The sequence below is a fragment of the Hemitrygon akajei genome, chromosome 4 (genome assembly GCF_048418815.1).
Source record: "Hemitrygon akajei chromosome 4, sHemAka1.3, whole genome shotgun sequence".
NCBI lineage: Eukaryota > Metazoa > Chordata > Chondrichthyes > Myliobatiformes > Dasyatidae > Hemitrygon > Hemitrygon akajei.
The window spans coordinates 148,237,964-148,257,289 of NC_133127.1; the positions used below are offsets into that span (position 1 = coordinate 148,237,964).

The 19,326-nt window shown below is 40.4% G+C and overlaps 1 protein-coding gene across 3 annotated transcripts in view; it reads right to left on the reverse strand.

Annotated features, from left to right (window-relative positions):
• Positions 1 to 1,773: 1,773 nt before the first annotated feature.
• LOC140726765 (beta-galactoside alpha-2,6-sialyltransferase 2-like) overlaps positions 1,774 to 19,326 on the reverse strand; it is a 93,747-nt gene continuing 76,194 nt past the window's right edge. For all 3 annotated transcript variants that reach the window (XM_073043562.1, XM_073043563.1, XM_073043564.1), the window contains one exon: positions 1,774 to 7,769. In XM_073043562.1, coding sequence (XP_072899663.1) covers positions 7,516 to 7,769 — 254 coding nt within the window. In that variant the 3' untranslated portion in view covers positions 1,774 to 7,515. The remainder of the gene's footprint in view (positions 7,770 to 19,326) is intronic.

Sequence of the window (19,326 nt, forward strand, 5' to 3'; positions counted from 1 at the left end):
GAAGACCAATGATGTTGGAGTCCTCATGGAGCAAATTGCATTTATGCACCTTTCTTAGAGGAATGTATTCAAGGCCTCACATTCTTTAGGGAACTAATGGCGGAGATCTGTCACACGGTGCGGGCAGAACTGAAGCCACAGAGCTGGTCCCAGATGACCCTGCTTTATGGCTGTAAAGGTTACTGTGGCCCTTTTATATTGCAGACTTATTCTATGGAGTGAGAATATTATTTTTTACATGCTGCCCACAATTGCTTCATGGTGATTACAGCAGACTTTTGCTCAAGGACATACCGATTCATTCTCTTCTTGAAGTGAGAACATCAAGCAACATGCATTTGTGAGTTTGCTGATATTGTGGGTTTCCAGATAGATGGTATGCAATTTATTTTATGCAGAACATGTAACTGTAATTAAACAACAAGAATCTTCACTCCTGAAATTTGCAGGTTATCGGCATCCAAAACCAAAAGGTCCTTATTGTGAATAGCCGACCGAAAGGGAACACATGCAATATCTTCCCCATCTTTTAAACTTTTAAAAAATTTACTCGTTTACGGGAGGTGGATGTCACCAGCTAAGCCAGCATTTGTTGCCCATCCCTACACCGTAGGTATTTCAGTTAAGGTATGAGCCAATAAGGGATGGTAAGAGGATAAGAGCTTTCCCCACAAACATCAAGCTCCTGACTTTGGTGTCAGCTCCACGAACAAGACTAAAACAGGCTTGTTTTTCCAGCCCTACAATCTCCAACATTGTTGTAGGGGTGACTCAGTGTTTTCAGTGCCTAAGATGCTCTGGAGGTAACAGTAGGACATTTTGATGACCTCTCCTCTCCTTGGTGGCTTGCTGGTTCCCAATGATCTGGTCAAAATGTGGTTTCATTCTTGCTGCTACACTACAGGAGGAGGATGGATGACATTTACAAGCAACCAGATAACATTCAATGGTAGCATGGACTTAAGGGACTGATGATCAGAAATTGGACAATCTAACCATATCCCTTTGACATTTAGTGTCAAAAGCATTGCCAACTATGTCATTACAAATATTAATGATCTCTAAGAGTGTCATGGAATTTCTAGACATCAAAGATTTATTAAGTGAAAGCAAAATCATGCAATAAATAAAAATATAATATTTGCAGAATTTCACTAAAAATTCATGTAGTTGCAGAGAAAGATATTTGAACTCAGCTCAGAGGAAAACTAATTCAAAGCCATTTTGGTCAGTCTACTTTTTATTAACCCATTTTTGCAAGATGATAAGAACAGCAATTACTGCCCACTTTTTGTTGTTCCAAAGAGGGCACTTGAAGGTGCTCCCACCAGATTGGGTAGGGAGTTCTAGGATTCTGAGTTAACAACAACTGTGACATATTTCCAAGTAACAATAATGAATGACTTGGCTAATTTTGTTACTTCATTTTAATTTATCTATTAAACCAAAAAAAAAATAAATATTACCAACTTTAACTGCAAGTAACAAACTAAAGATTATCAGAAATAGAAAGGAGCAAGCATCATGCTTTGAATCTTAGTACTTTAGTTCAACTGTGCTCCTAATTTTGCTCAACGACGGCACAGGATCTAAGGGGTGATACCCAGCATAACTAATCAGTGCCACTGGAATTTATGGGGTTTCCTTCACATCTTATTCTGGTAATAAGTATGTTCTGCATAGAAACTTTTCCTTTTTTTAAATTATTTATGTGCCACAGGTCATTGCACATCTATTGCTTGTAAAGCAAATTTCTTAACAAATAGGAGAGTGAAGATAAAAATGTTTATTAGTTCTATACAGTATATATACATAAAATATATAAAATCAAAATGTAAAAATATGAAGATCAACAGTTTTAGGCTATAATAATGCTAATTCGATACTAACTCAAAGAATGCAAGTTGAGAATGTCAGAAAATCAAATTTAAACAAAATAATGTGGCTCATATATCTTTGAAATTTGTTTTAAAATGTTACTCTTTTCAAGCACCAAACTTTTTTTTACATCAAATATTGAAAACATGACCATAGTATGTATTTTAAGGCTATTTTTGAAATATTTACAGTGCGTAACATTTGAAACCGTTACAAGGGTTAATAAACAGAACCCAAAAGATATTTTATGCTGAGCAGAACATAGACTTTCAGGTAAAATTCTATAAAACATAATAGAGAGACCAGTTCACTTTCACATTTTGTACTAGTGTCTATATAAGAGCACTCATGAATACAGAACAATACCCACTTTAATGGATTGCTCAAATCAGAGCAATCTGTCACCACAATTTTAACACTAGAAGTTTAAAGTTTCAAAGCAATTATAATATCTAATGCCAATCCAGAACAGCAAAGAGTTTTGAAATCAATGTGTTTCCATGGTGTGACGAAAAGTTGAAATTAACACTTTTGAAACAGTACTTGGAATACACCTCTTAACCCATCTTTCTGTTGTGTTATGAATTTGATTTTGGTTTACAAGTCAGACATTATTACTGTTAGAGTAAGTTGGTAGCCTACATTTTGTGGGAAAATATCCACAGTTATTCATGTAACTGCTAGCTCTTCTCCATAATCATATTTAGGATGAATACACTGTCCTGAATTTGCTGTAGATAATATTTTAATAAAATGTATTATGAAGTCAGAATGCACATTAATGAAAGTTTTCCAAATGTCCTTAACTGGTGCAAGAATAGTTTCTTTATTCATTCGATGGAAAGAAACAACCATTGGCACAAAAGTATGTATTAGTTAATTTACATTTTTAATTAGTTTGTTGAAATGTTTATGATTAAGTATTTAAGTAAATTTAAGTTTTTTTGCTTTTCAATTTTTTGTAAATGTTTAAATGTTTACAATTTTTAGTTAATTTAGTTTTAATAATGTTGACTTGATTCTGAGCCTACAGTAATTTGGATATATTCAACAGCTGAGTAATATAGTCGTCAAAGTCTTGTAAAACTTCATCTTAACCCTGACAACTGGCATTTGCACACAAAGGCTTCACCCTTGAGTGTCTGGTAAACTTGGGAACAGAAGCTAATACCAGCACAGATAGAAGATACATATAGAAGGACAACTCACCATGATGATAAAATTCAGTGCATTAGGAATTGCACTGGATTTATTGCTATTGACACTATTAGTGAGCAAATGCTTAACCTTCAGTGGCTCATTTAGAAGAAAAGTTACTCTATTAAAGACAAAGTATACAGTAGAAGGATTTTATGAGAATATTGAGTCTTGGTATACTAATATGGCAAAGTCATTTTTATGGAACAAGGGAATAAGAGAGTATAAAATAATGTGGAAATTCAGCCAGGAGTACTAGCAGAACATAAAGAAATAACTATGATTCTAACATGACCTTTTGAAAATATTGTTGGGAACACAGAGTTTGGGAGCATATGGTGAGGAAGGAGAAGGTTGGACGGATGGTTAAATTTAAGTAGGTCGACGGTGGTCAGAAAGCCACTAACATCTGCAGACTGTCAACGGACAGACATTAAAAAAGTTAGAGAGGCTTGAAGTTCTGATTTCATCTACCTCACTAGTGATGGCCAGTTTCCCATGCCCCCAGAAACTCAACAGCTGCAGCGAGCTAGGGATAGTTTCAAGAAGGTGGCAACTATCTTCATTAAACTCCTGGTAAGGGAACAGGAGCAGGTGTGCCCTCTGCACCCTCCCAAGCATATCACCAGCAGTCTTTCACCCACTCAGACTCGTTCCCGGGTGTTGTAATCTCTCCCAGATTTGGTAACGAGATGCCTTCTAACACCCAAAGATCATGTTCAACCCTTCTTCCCTTACAGCCCATCCCAACATATATCACAGTCAAGGATCAGAACTAACTACAAAGCAGCCATTTCTCGTGCGCTCCTGATCTGACAGGAACTGAGCACGTCAAGCTGACATCTAGACGCTTGTCAAATGGTGCAAGAACAACTTGACTTTCAGCATGGATAAAACAACAGAGAGGACTGTGGACTTTATGAAGGCACAAGTCAGCCTCTCTCTGTTGCACATCAATGGCTCTGCTGTGGAGAAAGTGAAGAGCATAAAGCTCCTTGTGTGCACTTAATGAATGATCTAACCTGGTCCCACAACACCTGCTTGCTAGTCAAGAAGGCGTAGCAGCATCTACAATTTCTGAGGAGACTGAAGTGTGCAAGGCTCCACAACCCGCATTTGAACAACTTTCTACAGGAGCAGCATCGAGGGTGTCCTGGCTGGCTGCATCATTGTCTGGTACGGATACTGCAAGGTATCGGACCGCAAAACCCTACAGAGGAGAGAGAAAACTGCTGACAGGATCACCAGGGTCTCCCTCCCCACCAGTTTTTGACATTTGCCAGCAGCGTTACAAACGAAGGGCTCAAAGCATCATTGAGGATCCCTACCACCCAGTTCACAATCTCTTTGACCCACTACTATCAGGCAGGAGGTACAGAAGCATCAGGGCTAGGACTGCGAGACTTGATAACAGCTTCTTCCCTCAGGCTGTGAGACTACTGAATACCATGCCATTACCGAGGCCTCATCACTAGGACAGTGAGCTGATTACTAATTACCTATGCTGCGCTTTACTACGTGCATTTTGAACTATATTTTATCAACTTCTTTATACTGTGATCATTTGGTTTATGTGCTGTGCGTGATATATGTTGTGTGGGTGCACCATGGTCCAGAGGAACATTGTTTCATTTGGTTGTAGATATTACGGACAGATGACAATAAATTTGAACTTAAGGAATCTGTCAGATCCAAGAGGCCCTCCACTGCATTCTAAACACTGCATTCTGAAAAAAAACCCCAGGCATCAAGGTGTTCTGCCCAAAGGTACACCCTTTAAACAAGCAAATCACTGCTGTCCCCCAATACCCATTCAATGTCCAGGTCACTGGCCCAAAAGAGAAAGATGGGTTAAAAAGTAAAAATATAAAATTTCTAATAGTTTAGCAATATCCGATACATTATTAAGAACTAACTTTTCATTATTTGTATGCAAGCATAATATCTGAAAATGTTCTGAAATTTAAGTTTGTTTAAAATCTATTATTTTACAACTACAGACACAGAATTCTGATTTTCTATTCTAGATAAGTATTTAATAATTGGACTATACAAATTTTCAATAATTATATCATTTTTGAGAATTCACCACAAGATAACATTGGAATGAATGTACTGGATCATTTCTGAGGAAATTCTGTAATGAGGTAATTACTACAATACTCAAAGCTGATGCCATATTGGCCTGTGATACTCCACGCTCTCATTTTATGCCTTCTATAAATATGAGCCAATACGTTGCCTTGCTTCTTATTCAATGTTCATTGTACTGAAGTCGAAACTTGTTGAATTAGCTAGTAAAATCATTTTTTTCCAGGCTCCAAAGCCATACAGCTCCTCCTTCTATTGAGACTCCTTTCTATCCCTTGCAAAAGTTATTGGGAGAAAATATCTGCTCCCCATCTACCTTCTCAAAATTTGCATCTTTGATAATGACTCAGCTCAAGGTTATAGCAGTTCAAGATTTCCTAAGAAAATCAATCTTTCTTGATTTCAGGACTGAATCTGAGTACTAGCATGCAACATTAAGAAAACACCAAGGCTTTTTCTAAAACTTGGAGCTTTTTGTACGTACTTTGCATTAACGTTACATTATTAATCTATTTATGGAATGAGGTACTTCTGATATGGAAACCAGGGGTGTGTTGTGTGTTTACTTAAGTGAGCATGACATTTGGAATTATGCTGTTATAAAACTTGGGAGAAATAGAATGTTGGTAGTTTATTGCAACTTTGAAATTACATTATTATTTTAATGGATTTCCAGTACTTAAATAATAGGTATTTTATATGGTTTCCTGTAATATGACTAAGAAAATCTATTCACCCGAGCTTCTGCTCCTTCATTTGGCCAGCTATGACCTTCCATTGTTTTGAATAGGCAACTAGTTGCTATTAGATAGATCAAATGTAAGCTGTCAAATGCACTGAGAAATATGGAAGCCCAGGAATTAACTTACAGCTTCAGAAGGCTAAGCATACCCTTTCAGGTTGCCAGTGAACCTCCATAAAGCCCAGGGGCAGGGCCCATTGTTGCTTGCATTTGCTAGTGAGGCTGCCATTTGGATCCTCCACGATCCAAGACTGTGGAAACACCTTTTTGGCGTGTCAGTTGAATGATAAGCTTTTCTCCAACTATACTATTTTCCCATAACACACTTCCACTTGGTTAAAAACCAACGATAATCTCTCTTGCTGTGCGCTGTGGGGTTTTTTTTGGCAATGCCAGGATGCATTACAAGAGCTGTCCTCAGAGAATGAATTCAGTAATATTGGAATTTACTGTACCAGATACTGACATTGATGGTTTAAATTGAGATTTCTCCACATTTGCTATTAAATTCCAATGATAAAAGCTAATTTAGTCTAAATACAACTAATAAATTTCTAAATGTGGAAGAAAATTGCATTTTGAATTTTCACTCCTTATTCTCAGTAACATGATGTAGTGACTGTTTTATTACATAGTTACATTGTGAATTTTACATTCTATGGGAACCCTGTTTATTTCTGATCTTTCAGTGAACACTAATATTAGAGGCATGATCTCTAATGTCAAATAAATCATATTTAATATTTTACATTATACAGCACAATGTAATACAATATATAAAGTGAAATTTCTGGACACACATAAGGGCCAGTCTAATGTTTGGATCTTTCTTCTTTGGTCATTACATTGGAATATAGGGCAGAGGCTGAATAATCAGATCCCACCTGTTTCTCCTTCCAATTGAAAGGCTACCCTAAATGTTTGGAGTAGGGATTGATTTTAAACCAAATTCTTAGAGGATAAAATAAGTTTCACATAAAGTTCAAGTCAGGCTGATAGCAAATCAGCATTCCAATTTACATCATGCCTGCTATTCTTTTCCATTCAGTGATAAAGACGTTCCGCAAGATGTCACTTTCATCTTATAATTGTTAGAGCCTAGAAATAGGTCCATTTGCACATTTTTCATGTCTTAGTGGAAGTTATTTTGCACAGTTGAAAACTGATTGAAGTTTGCTACAATGTAATTCATCGTAGAAAACTTCTGGAAGTAATTATTGTAAAAGTCAAATATGCTTCTAAGTGTTCCATCTGTTTATAACATCACTAAGCCTATGTATTGAAAGTAAAATTAATGATGCAATTTTACTAAAAGCTACACAGGCCCCATTCAAACAATAAGCTCTTAACAAAATTATGGTGGTACAAAATCTCTACTTGAAATTTGACTTCATTTCAGACAGTCCTTTATGAGTGTGTTGCAACACATTATTCTCTTACAAAATACAAACGCTTCATTATAATGAAACAAAATTGTTTGCAGTCTCCATACCTCATTATCTTGATTTTGCCCAAAAGGTTAATCCTAACTACTCAGTTCAAGTATTTTATTTAAGTTTCAGTGTATATATCATGTACGAATCAGTAATTTTCCTGCAACACAAGATTCATTGTTCACTAGAACACTTCATAGTACTAAAACCAGGCAGAATGACCTTGCCTTTTGTATACAAGTCTGCTTCCATCCCTTTGTTCATTCGCTGCACTAGAAGTTTCTCATACAGCAATGGGTGGTAGGCACCCAAGGTACAGGCTGCATCATAATATCGTTCATGGTAGTGACAGAGATCAGTCTGTCTGATGGAAGGAATATATTCATAGATGTTGACATTATCACACAAAGACATCATAATGAGAATTCCTGGGGAAAGAAATAAAATAAATAATTACCACAGTTTTCATGAAGAAATCCTTTTAAAACATTTTAATATAACCAGTCTACATTTAATTAAAAAATACTTTTAATGGGATGGTAGTTGTGATCAGCACCAATGACAATTTTGATTTACCAAATGTACAGGATGACAACTGAGTACAGTACCACTTTAACAAATTTTAAATTAATGAATAACCTGTGATCATATAATCCATACTTTCATCACCAGGTATTGGTATGGAAAATATCTATCATTCCTCATCTGTTTATTTCGCAAGTATTTTTTCAATTGATTAAAATGTTAATGTTCCAATGCAAGTATTTCAAAAAGTAAATGAATACAATAAACTGATTGATTGAGGAAATTAAACAGGAAGGTAGCACTGAGATCATTTCCAGCCAGGACTGTTACTGAATAGTAGAACAAGCTGAAAGGACTGAATGGTTTCCTCCTGTTTTTATTTTACTTATTTCATACTGATGTTTATCTGCTGAATTTTGTTTTGAAACTTATTAGTCTTAACTAAAATTTATCTCAAAAGACTGAACTTGATCTTAATATTTTACCTCGTAATGGTTGAAAAATCCACTAATCACCTCCGGGCAAGTGTTAACTTGTTGCACAAAAGCACTTATAATGGATGTTATATGATTCAGCTGAAAACTACAGGATGTTTCTCTTCTAGTTGAAAGAGAGATTGAGTCATGGCTAGAATCAACTACTGCCTAAGGAAGAGCCTGACCTGATTCAATTTGCCTATCGCCACAATAGGTCTACAGCAGATTCAATCTCACTGGCTCTCCATTCGGCCTTGGATCACCTGGACTATAGTAATACCTATGTCAGGCTGCTGTTAATTGACTATAAGAGCATTCAGCACGAACATACACTCAATTCTAATGAATAAACTTCAAACCTGGGCCTCTGCACCTCCCTCAGCAAATAGATCTTTGATTTCCTCATCAGGAGACCATAGACTGTGCAGATCAGAAATATCATCTTCACCTTGCTGATAATCAACAATGGCGCACCTCAAGGATATGTGCCTAGCCCACTGCTCTACTTTCTGTACACATGACTGTGTGGCTAGTCAAAACTCAAAACACCATTTATAAATTTCCCAACAACACAACTAATGTTGGCAGGATTTCAGACACTGACGAGGAGGCGTACAGAAGCGAGATAGATCAGTAATGTCATAACGATAACTTTGTACTCAATGTCAGTAAGACCATGGAATTGATTGTGGACTACAGGAAGGGTAAGTCAAGGGAACACACATCAGTCCCTATCAAGAAATCAGAAGTGTAAAGGGTGAGCAGTTTCAAGTTCCTGGGTATCAACATCTCTGAGGATGTATCCTGGGCCCAACATATTGATGCAATTACAAAGAAGGCATGACAGTGGCTATATTTCATTTGTTTAAGAGAATTGGCACGTCACCAAAGACACAAATTTCTATAGATGTACCGTGAAGAGCAATCTAACTGGTTGCATCACTATCTGGTATGGAGGGGCCACTGCACAGGATTGTAACAAGCTGCAGAAAGTTATAAGCTCAGTCAGTTCCATCTTGGGCACTGGCCTCCCCAACATCAAGGACATCATCGAAGGGTGATGCCTCAAAAAAGCAGCAACCAGCATTAAGGATGCCCATCACTCAGGACACGCCCTATTCTCATTGCTACCATCAACGTGGTGGTACAGCAAACTGAAGGCACACACTCAATGTTTTAGGAATAAGTGTGACAGTGGGAAAGTGTGTATGAAACTGGAGGAAATAGCAGAGGTACTTAATGAATACTTTACTTCAGTATTCACTATGGAAAAGGATCTTGGCAATTGTTGTGATGACTTGCAGCGGACTGAAAAGCTTGAGCATGTAGCTATTAAGAAAGAGGATGTTCTGGAGCTTTTGGAAAGCATCAAGTTGGATAAGTTGCCAGGACCAGATGAGATGTACCCAAGGCTAACATGGGAGGCGAGGGAGGAGATTGCTGAGCCTCTGGCGATGATCTTTGCATCATCAATGGGGATGGGAGAGGTTCCAGAGGATTGGAGGGTTGTGGATGTTGTTCCCTTATTCAAGAAAGGGTGTAGAGGTAACTTAGAGAATTATAGGCCAGTGAGTCTTACTTCAGTGGTTGGTAAGTTGATGGAGAAGATCCTGAGAGGCAGGATTTATGAACATTTGGAGAGGTATAATATGATTAGGAATACTCAGCATGGCTTTGTCAAGGACAGGTTGAGCCTTCCGAGCCTGGCTGAATTTTTTGAGGATGTGACTAAAAACATTCATGAAGGAAGAGCAGTAGGTGTAGTGTATATGGATTTCAGCAAGGCATTTGATAAAGTACCCCATGCAAGGCTTATTGAGAAAGTAAGGAGGCATGGGATCCAAGGGAACATTGTTTTGTGGATCCAGAACTGGCTTGCCCACAGAAGGCAAAGAGTGGTTGTGGACGTGTTATATTCTGCATGGTTGTCCGTGACCAGTGGATTGCCTCAGGGATCTGTTCTGGGACCTTTATTCTTCGTGATTATTATAAATGACCTGGATGAGGAAGTGAAGGGATGGGTAAGTAAGTTTGCTGATGACACAAAGGTTGGGGGTATTGTGGATAGTGTGGAGGGCTGTCAAAGGTTACAGCAGGACATCGATAGGATGCAAAACTGGGCTGAGAAGTGGCAGATGGAATTCAGCCAGATAAGTGTGAGGTGGTTCATTTTGGTAGGTCAAATATGATGGCAGAATATAGTATTAATGGTAAGATTCTTGGCAGTATGTAGGATTAGAGGATCTTGATCCGAGTCCATAGGACACTCAAAGCATCTGCGCAGGTTGACTCTGTGGTTAAGCAGACATACGGTGTACTGGCCTTCATCAATCGTGGGATTGAGTTTAGGAGCTGAGAGGTAATGTTGCAGCTATATGGGACCCTGGTCAGACCCCAACTTGGAGTACTGTGCTCAGTTCTGGTCGCCTCACTACAGGAAGGATGTGGAAACCATAAAAAAGGTGCAGAGGAGACTTACAAGGATGTTGCCTGGATTGGGGAACATGCCTTATGAAAATATGTTGAGTGAACTCCGCCTTTTCTCCTTGGAGTGATGGCGGATGAGAGGTGACCTGATAGAGGTGTATAAAATGATGAGAGGCATTGATCATGTGGATAGTCAGAGGCTTTTTCCCCAGTACTGAAATGGCTGCCACAAGAGGGCACAGATTTAAGGTGCTTGGGAGTAGATACAGAGGAGATGTCAAGGGTAAGTTTTTTTTATGCAGAGAGTGGTGAGTGCGTGGAATGGGCTGCCGGCAACAGTGGTGGAGGTGGATACAATAGGGTCCTTTAAGAGAGTTTTGGATAGGTACATGAAGCTTAGAAAAATAGAGGGCTATGGTTAACCCTGGTAATTTCTGGGGTAGGGACATGTTCGGCACAACTTTGTGGACCGAAGGGCCTGTATTATGCTGTAGGTTTTCTATGTTTCTAACTTCTTCCCCTATACTGTTGCCACAAAAGTACAAATTTCACAACATACACTAGTGATATTAAACCTGATTCAGATTTTGGTCTCTCATTTTTCTCATTAAGCAATATTCAATTGCATTTCCTCCACTCCATCCTGACTTCAATAGGACACGTGATACATTCTGCAATCAGGGAAGATGAAGCACTTTTATAATTGAATATTTGAAGTTAGACAGCAGTGTCATGGTATAAGCTCACTTCACGGACTGGGGAAAAGTAAATAGTGGTATTTTCCAGGGATCAGTGTTTGAGGTTTAACTATCTTTATTTATATTAATGATCTGGACATGGTGACACAAGTGAAAAATTTGCTTGACAGTAATGTTGTCATATATCACTCTCCGCTTTGCAGTTGACAGTATTGTGAACTGCAAAGCAGATGGTGATATATTGCAGCATTACATAAACGGATTAGAGGAATGTGCTGAGGGATAGCAGATGATGTTTAATGCAGAGAAATGTGATGTGATCCATTGTGTAGTGTACATTTTTAAATTCCTGCATTACTTTTCATTCCCTTCTGGTTTATGATGGTGCTGGTGAAGCACAATGACCACTTGCTGGCAGCAAAAGCAACTATTAACTACTTTATTAATCACACTTTTTCTCAAAAATGATCACTGCAATTATTAGCCCGCAACTTTCTTTTGGAAAGAATTAAAATCCAAGCAAGCATTACAAAATAAAAGAAATCCAGACAGACTACTTAACATCTTGTCCATTCTGCACCATCTTAAGATTAGCAGATATACTCTTTAAAAATATCTATTCCTCACTCCTACTCTTTTCTTTCTCTGTTGAAATGAAACTTGAATTTTTATGACAGGCAAGGAAAAATTCTGAGCGACAGAGTTAATGATCACTTGGAAAGTCAGAAGCTAACCAGAGAAAGTCAAAGTGGCTGAGCCAAAGGCAGATTCTGTCTGACCGATTTGACAATTATTTGAACCAGTGAAAGTGCATTGATAAGAGTGTGATTAACATGATCTTCAGTTAAGCCTTTGACAATGTCCCTCATTCAGTAGGAGACTGGTTCAGAAAGTTAGAGCTCATGTCATACATGTTAAGTTGGCAAACAGAACCCAAGTTAGCTTGGCAGCAGAAGGCTATGGTAGGTGGTTACTTTTGAGATTTGGATACCTGTGACTCATGTTATCTCACAAATATTAATGCTAGGACCCTAGTTGTTTATAATGGACATGAATACCTTAGATGTGGATGTGGGAGGCAATTTCAGCAAAATCACAGATGACACAAAGATTGGCAGAAATGTTGAGAGTGTGGGAGGTAGTCTTGGAAAATCGATGTTTTGCTCAAATGGGCTGAAAAAACAGGGTCTGATCCGGACAACCATGAGGTGATACATTTTGGAAGCACTAATGAGGCTGGGGTCCACAACACAATTGGTAGAATCTTGGAGTATTAAGGAACGGAGGGACCTTGGAGCACAAGTCTATAGATCCTTGAAGGTACAATACAAATAAATATCATGGTTCAGAAGGCATAGATCACTGGCTTTCATTAGCTGGTGATCTGAACACAGAAGCAGTACTGAATACAGTTCTCCAGAACTCAAATGGAGTATTGTGTGCATTTCTGGTCACAAAAGTGTGGGATGGATGTAATAACACGGGAGAGGCTGCAGGGCAGATTCACCACGACATTGCCTGGGATGAAGCAGTTCAGTCACAAGGAGAAATGGGAGAAGCTAGTTGTGTTCTCCCTGGAGCAAAGGAGGTTAAAATGGCACATGACTCAGGCATATAAAATTATGAGTATTGTGATCACATTTTGTGATCTATTCTTCATGGCTATCTTGAAAAATAATTTTTAAACTATCAGGATTCAGACTTGGAAAAAATAGAATATTGAACGTATATATGAATAATGTCACTTGGACAGGCTGTAATAATCTGTGCCGTGCGTTCTAGTTTTACCAGCTCATCAAACTCTACTTCAAATATACAACAACCAAACAAAGGAGCTCTTAACAATAAGGATCCAGAAGCACTGAGGGGCTCATCAACATGATGTCAACATTGATGAAACGCGGGATCTGTGACTGGCTACGACGGAAAATGCATTGAAGACATTATCACGATTAAACATTACACTGCCAGGACAAACCAGGAATCGTGACTGACTGTAGATGTTCATGCACTGCTTAGGGATTGAGATGCTGTCTTCAGATTGGGGGATAATACAATTCTAAGGTCTACAAGGGTTGTGCTCTCTCATGCCATCAGGAAGGAAAAATGAGAATATTCACAGAAAATTTACAGACACCTCTGTGACACCAGGGACACGTGGAACACGTGGCAAGCTACACAAACAATAAGAGATTACAAGTCATCCCTGTGTGTGTCAACGACAGTGACACCTCACCTCCCGATAGGCTGAATTCCTTCTATGCACAACTTGATGCAGAGAATGAGGGGACGTTGAGGAAAGCCCCCTCCTGCCCCCTGAGGAACAGCGACCCTGTCTGACCGCAGTAGAGGTGAGGAGTATCCTAGCCAGGGCAAACCCACACAAAGCTGTTGGGCCAGACAACATTCTGTCTCTGGTCAGGTGCTGAGGGATTGAGCGACCCAACTAACAGAGATCTCAATGGACATCTTTAATATCTCCTTGCAACAGTCCACTGTTCTGACAGGCTTCAAGGCAGCCACCAACAAGAGAGCAATGGCAACTGGCCTAAATGACTACCACCCAGCGGCACTGACCTCAGCAATAATGAAGTGTGTTGAGCGGCTGGAAATGCATTGTATAAAATCCCACTTTCCACCTACATTGGACCCTTTCTGCTCTGCCTACTCCTCAAACTGCTCAACTAATGATGCCATTCCCTCAGCCCTCCATTCTGTTCTGTCCCACCTATCAAACAAAGCCTCATACACCAGGATGTTGCTCATCGACTTCAGCTCGGCATTTAACACAATCATCTCTCAGAGGCTGATGGGGAAACTGTCCTCATTAGGACTCGCTACGATGTTGTGGCCGTTACTGAAACTTGGTTGGAGGAAGGGCAGGATTGGATGATGCAGGTCCCGGGATTCAGGTGTTTTAAAAGGAATAGGATGGGAGGTAGAAAAGGGGGGGGGGGGGGGGGGAGAGTGGCATTGCTGGTTAGGGATAGTATCACGGCTTTAGAAAAGGAGGATGCTGCAGAAGGAGTGTCCATGGAGTCAGTCTGGGTGGAAGTCAGAAATAGGAAGGGATCAATCACTGTGCTGGGAGTAGTCTATAGGCCCCCAAATAGCCCTCGGGACATCGAGGAGCAGATAAGCAGGCAGATTTTAGAATGGAGCAGGAAATACAGGGTAGTAGTTATGGGTGATTTCAACTTCCCTGATATTGATTGGCACCTCCAGAGTGCAAGGGGAATAGATGGGGCTGAATTTGTCAGGTGTGTTCAAGAAGGATTCCTGACACAGTATGTGGACCAGCCGATGAGAGGAGAGGCTATACTGGATCTAGTTCTGGGTAATGAACCTGGTCAGGTGACAGACCTCTTGGTGGGGGAGCATTTTGGTGAGAGTGACCACAACTCCCTTAGCTTCAGCATAGCTACGGAAAGGGGTAAAATCAGACGAAATGATAAAGTGCTTAACTGGGGAAAGGCTAACTTTGAAGGGATAAGGCAGGAACTAGCGAGAGTAAATTGGAAACAGATGTTCAAAGGGGAAAGCACAGAAGTAATGTGGGAAGTTTAGGGACCACTTGAGCTGGGTTCAGGATAGGTTTGTCCTACTGAGGCAAGGAAAAAATGGTAGGAAAAGGTAACCGTGGCTGGCGAAACATGTGAGGCAACTCGTCAAGCAGAAAAAGGAAGCATATGTTAGATATAAGAAGCAGGAAGTAGGAGGGGCTTATGAGAAATATAGGGTAGCCAGGAAGGAACTAAAGAAAGGACTTAGGAGAGCTCGAAGGGGGCATGAGAAGGCCTAGGATTAAGGAGAACCCCAAGGCGTTCTATGCATATGTGAAGAATAGGAGGATGACGAGAACGAAGGTGGGACTGCTGAAGGATAAAGAGGGCAACATGTGCCTGGAGGGGGAGGAGGTTGGGGAGGTCCTAAATTAATACTTTGCTTCAGTATTCACAAGTGAAAAGGATTTTGATCAGGATGAGGTCGAAGTAGAGTGGGCCTGTGTGCTGGACAGTGTGGAGATTAAAGAAGTAGTGCTGGATCTTCTTAAAAACATTAAGATTGATAAATCCCCAGGGTCAGATATGATACACCCCAGGTTGTTGTGGGAATTGAGAGAAGAGATCACAGGAGCATTAGCCATGAACTTTGAATCCTCTTTGGCTGCAGGGGAAGTGCCGGAGGACTGCAGAATGGCAAATGTAGTTCCCTTGTTTAAAAAAGGTAATAGGGAGAAACCTGGGAACTATAGACTGGTGAGTCTTACGTCAGTGGTATGCAAACTACTGGAAAGGATTCTTAAGGATAGGATCTACGAGCATTTGGAGAAGTACAGTCTACTCATGGATAGTCAACATGGCTTTGTGAAGGGAAGATCGTGCCTCACAAGCCTGATTGAGTTTTTTGAAGAGTTAACAAAAGTAATTGATGAGGGTAGGGCAGTAGATGTGGTCTACATGGACTTTAGCAGAGCATTTGACAAGGTCCCTCATGAGAGACTCATCCAGAAAGTCATGAGGCATGGGATCAGTGGAACCTTGGCTGTTCGGATAAAAAATTGGCTTAAAGAAAGAAAGCAGAGGGTAGTTGTGGAAGGAAAGTATTCTGCCTGGAGGTCGGTGACTAGTGGAGTGCCGCAGGGATCTGTCCTGGGACCCCTGCTATTTGTGATTTTTATAAATGACCTGGATGTAGAGGTGGAAGGATGGGTGAGTAAGTTTGCAGATGACAGGAAGATTGGAGGAGCTGTGGATGGAGCTGTAGGTGGTCGAAGGTTACAAGAGGATATAGACAGGCTGCAGAGTTGGGCAGAAAAATGGCAGATGGAGTTCAATCCAGACAAGTTGAAGTGATGCATTTTGGAAGGATAAACCAGAAGACTGAGTACAGGATTAATGGTCGATTACTTAAGAGTGTGGATGAACAAAGGGACCTTGGAGTTTCAAATCCATACATCCCTCAAGGTCGCTGATAGGGCAGTTAAGAAGGCCTATGGGATGCTAGGCTTCATTAACAGGGGGATTGAGTCCAAGGGTAGAGAGGTCATGTTGCAACTCTACAAATCTCTGGTGAGACCGCACTTAGAGTATTGTGTTCAATTCTGGTCTCCGCATTATAGGAAGGATGTGGAAGCTATGGAGAGGGTGCAGAGGAGATTTACCAGGATGTTACCTGGATTGGAGAACAAGTCATTTGAAGCAAGGTTCGCAAAGCTGTGACTTTTCTCTTTCGACCATAGAAGAATGAGAGGGACTTGATAGAGGTCTAAAAGATTATGAGAGGCATAGATAGGGTGGATAGTCAGTACCTGTTTCCCAGGGCACCAATAGTAAACACCAGAGGGCATATGTACAAAATTAAGGGAGGGAAGTTTAGGGGAGATATCAGGGGTAAGTTTTTTTTTACACAGATGGTTGTGAGTGCCTGGAATGACTTGCCAGGGATGGTGGTAGAGGCTAAAACATTAGGGGTATTTAAGAGCCTCTTTGACAGGCACATGGATGAAAGAAAAATGGAAGGTTAAGAGGTAGTGTGGGTTTAGTACTTTTTTTAAGGATTATATGGGTCAGCACAACATGGAGGGCTGAAGGGCCTGTACTGTGCTGTAGTGTTCTATGGTAACTGGTTCTTGGACTTCTTGTCATAAACATCCAAAGCACCAACACAGGGAGCATTGCTGCTCCCCAGAGCTGTACGCTCAGTCCGCTGCTGTTCGCGCTTTTGGCACACACTGCCAGATCCAGCTCAAGCTGTAGGATCAGATTGGCCAATGATTGGTCTCATTAACAGCAACGATGAGTCGACATACAGAGAGAAGGTGTCAAACGGTGTAAGAACAACAACCCGAGTCTCGACATGGTCAAGACAAAAGACACAATTGTGCACTTCAAGAGGAGGCAGGGCGACCATTCTCCATTGCACATCAATGACTCTGCCCTGGAGAGAGTGAAGAGCACAAAGTTCCTTAGTGTGTACAGAAGGGATGATCTAACCTGGACCCACACCCCTCCTCATTAGTCAAGAAGGCCCTGCAGCATTTCCATTTTCTGAGTAGATGGAGGCTTGTACCCATTCTAACAACTTTCTACAGGAGCACCATCGAGAGTGTCCTGTCTGGTTGCGTCATCGTGTGGTACGCATCCTTAAGACCTACAGGGAATAGTAAAACCCGTTGAAAGGATCACTGGGGCTTCCCTCCCCGTGACATGTTGTATACAAAGGGCCTGAAGCATTGTTGGGGAACCCTACCATCTATCCCACAATCTCTTTGACCCACTTCTGTCAGCAAGGATGTACAGAAACATCAGGACGAGGACTGCCAGGCTGGGTCACAGCTCCTTCACCCGGGCTGTGAGACTAATGAATACCCTGCCGCCACTGAGGTCTCGGCACTAGGACAGCGCGCTCTTTACCTGTGCTGTGCACCTACGTGCATTCTGAATTATATTTTATTAACTTATTTGTGGTAATATTATGTTTTATATGCTGTGTGTGATACATATTTTGTGGGTGCACTGTGGTCTGGATGAATGTTGTTTTCTTTGGTTGTATATATGTATAGTCCGATATTAAGAAACTTGAACTTGCAGTGCTCTGAAGCTTTCACTAGTAAATAGGAATGTGTTAAATCTCTATTATCTGTAAAGCACCATTATGTACATTGTGTGATCCTACACAAAAAAAAAATTCAAACATAATAGATAATTACGGACCTCCTGAAAATAACACTGCGTCCTTGGTTTTCATTTCAGGGCCCTAGTCTCTCGATCAACCCTGGGAACCTGATTCTTCATGTGACATGGGCATTTACTTAACCTGGCTCTCAACCCCCATCAAACTCCACACCCCCACCCCACATGCAATAAAAACAAATTGCACGAAGAGCAACAAAAAAAGCAAAAAAACACAGAAATTAAAACACAAAATCGAAAGAGTCCAGGCATATTCGGATTGGCTCAGTGTTTGTTATCGGCAAGACAACTGTACCGTCAGGTAGGAGATACAGAAGCCTGAAGTCACACACTCAGTGATTCAGGAACAGCTTCTTACCCTTTGTCATCCAATTCCTAAATGGATATTGAATCTTTGGACACTACCTCACTTTTAAAAAAAATATATACAATATTTCTGTTTTTTCACATTTTAAAAATCTATTCAATATACACAATCGATTTACTTGTTTATTATTATTATTTAATAATTTTTTTCTCTCTCTGCTAGATTATGTATAGCATTGAACTGCTGCTGATAAGTTAACAAATTTCATGTTCTACTGGAAGCTCGTTTCCAGTAGAAGTGGTAGAGGCAGGTTCAGTATTGTCATTTAAAGTAAAATTGGATAGGTATATGGACAGGAAAGGAATGGAGGGTTATGGGCTGAGTGCAGGTTAGTAGGACTAGGTGACAGTAAGCGTTCGGCACGGACTAGAAGGGCCGAGATGGCCTGTTTCCGTGCTGTAATTGTTATACGGTTATGGAGTCATATGGAGCCAGTGATAGTTAAGACCTACAAGTATCTGGGAGTACAGTTAGACGAGAAGCTAGACTGGACTGCCAACACAGATGCCTTGTGCAGGAAGGCACAGAGTCGACTGTACTTCCTTAGAAGGTTGGCGTCATTCAATGTCTGTAATGAGATGCTGAAGATGTTCTATAGGTCAGTTGTGGAGAGCGCCCTCTTCTTTGTGGTGGCGTGTTGGGGAGGAAGCATTAAGAAGAGGGACGCCTCACGTCTTAATAAGCTGGTAAGGAAGGCGGGCTCTGTCGTGGGCAAAGTACTGGAGAGTTTAACATCGGTAGCTGAGCGAAGGGCGCTAAGTAGGCTACGGTCAATTATGGATAACTCTGAACATCCT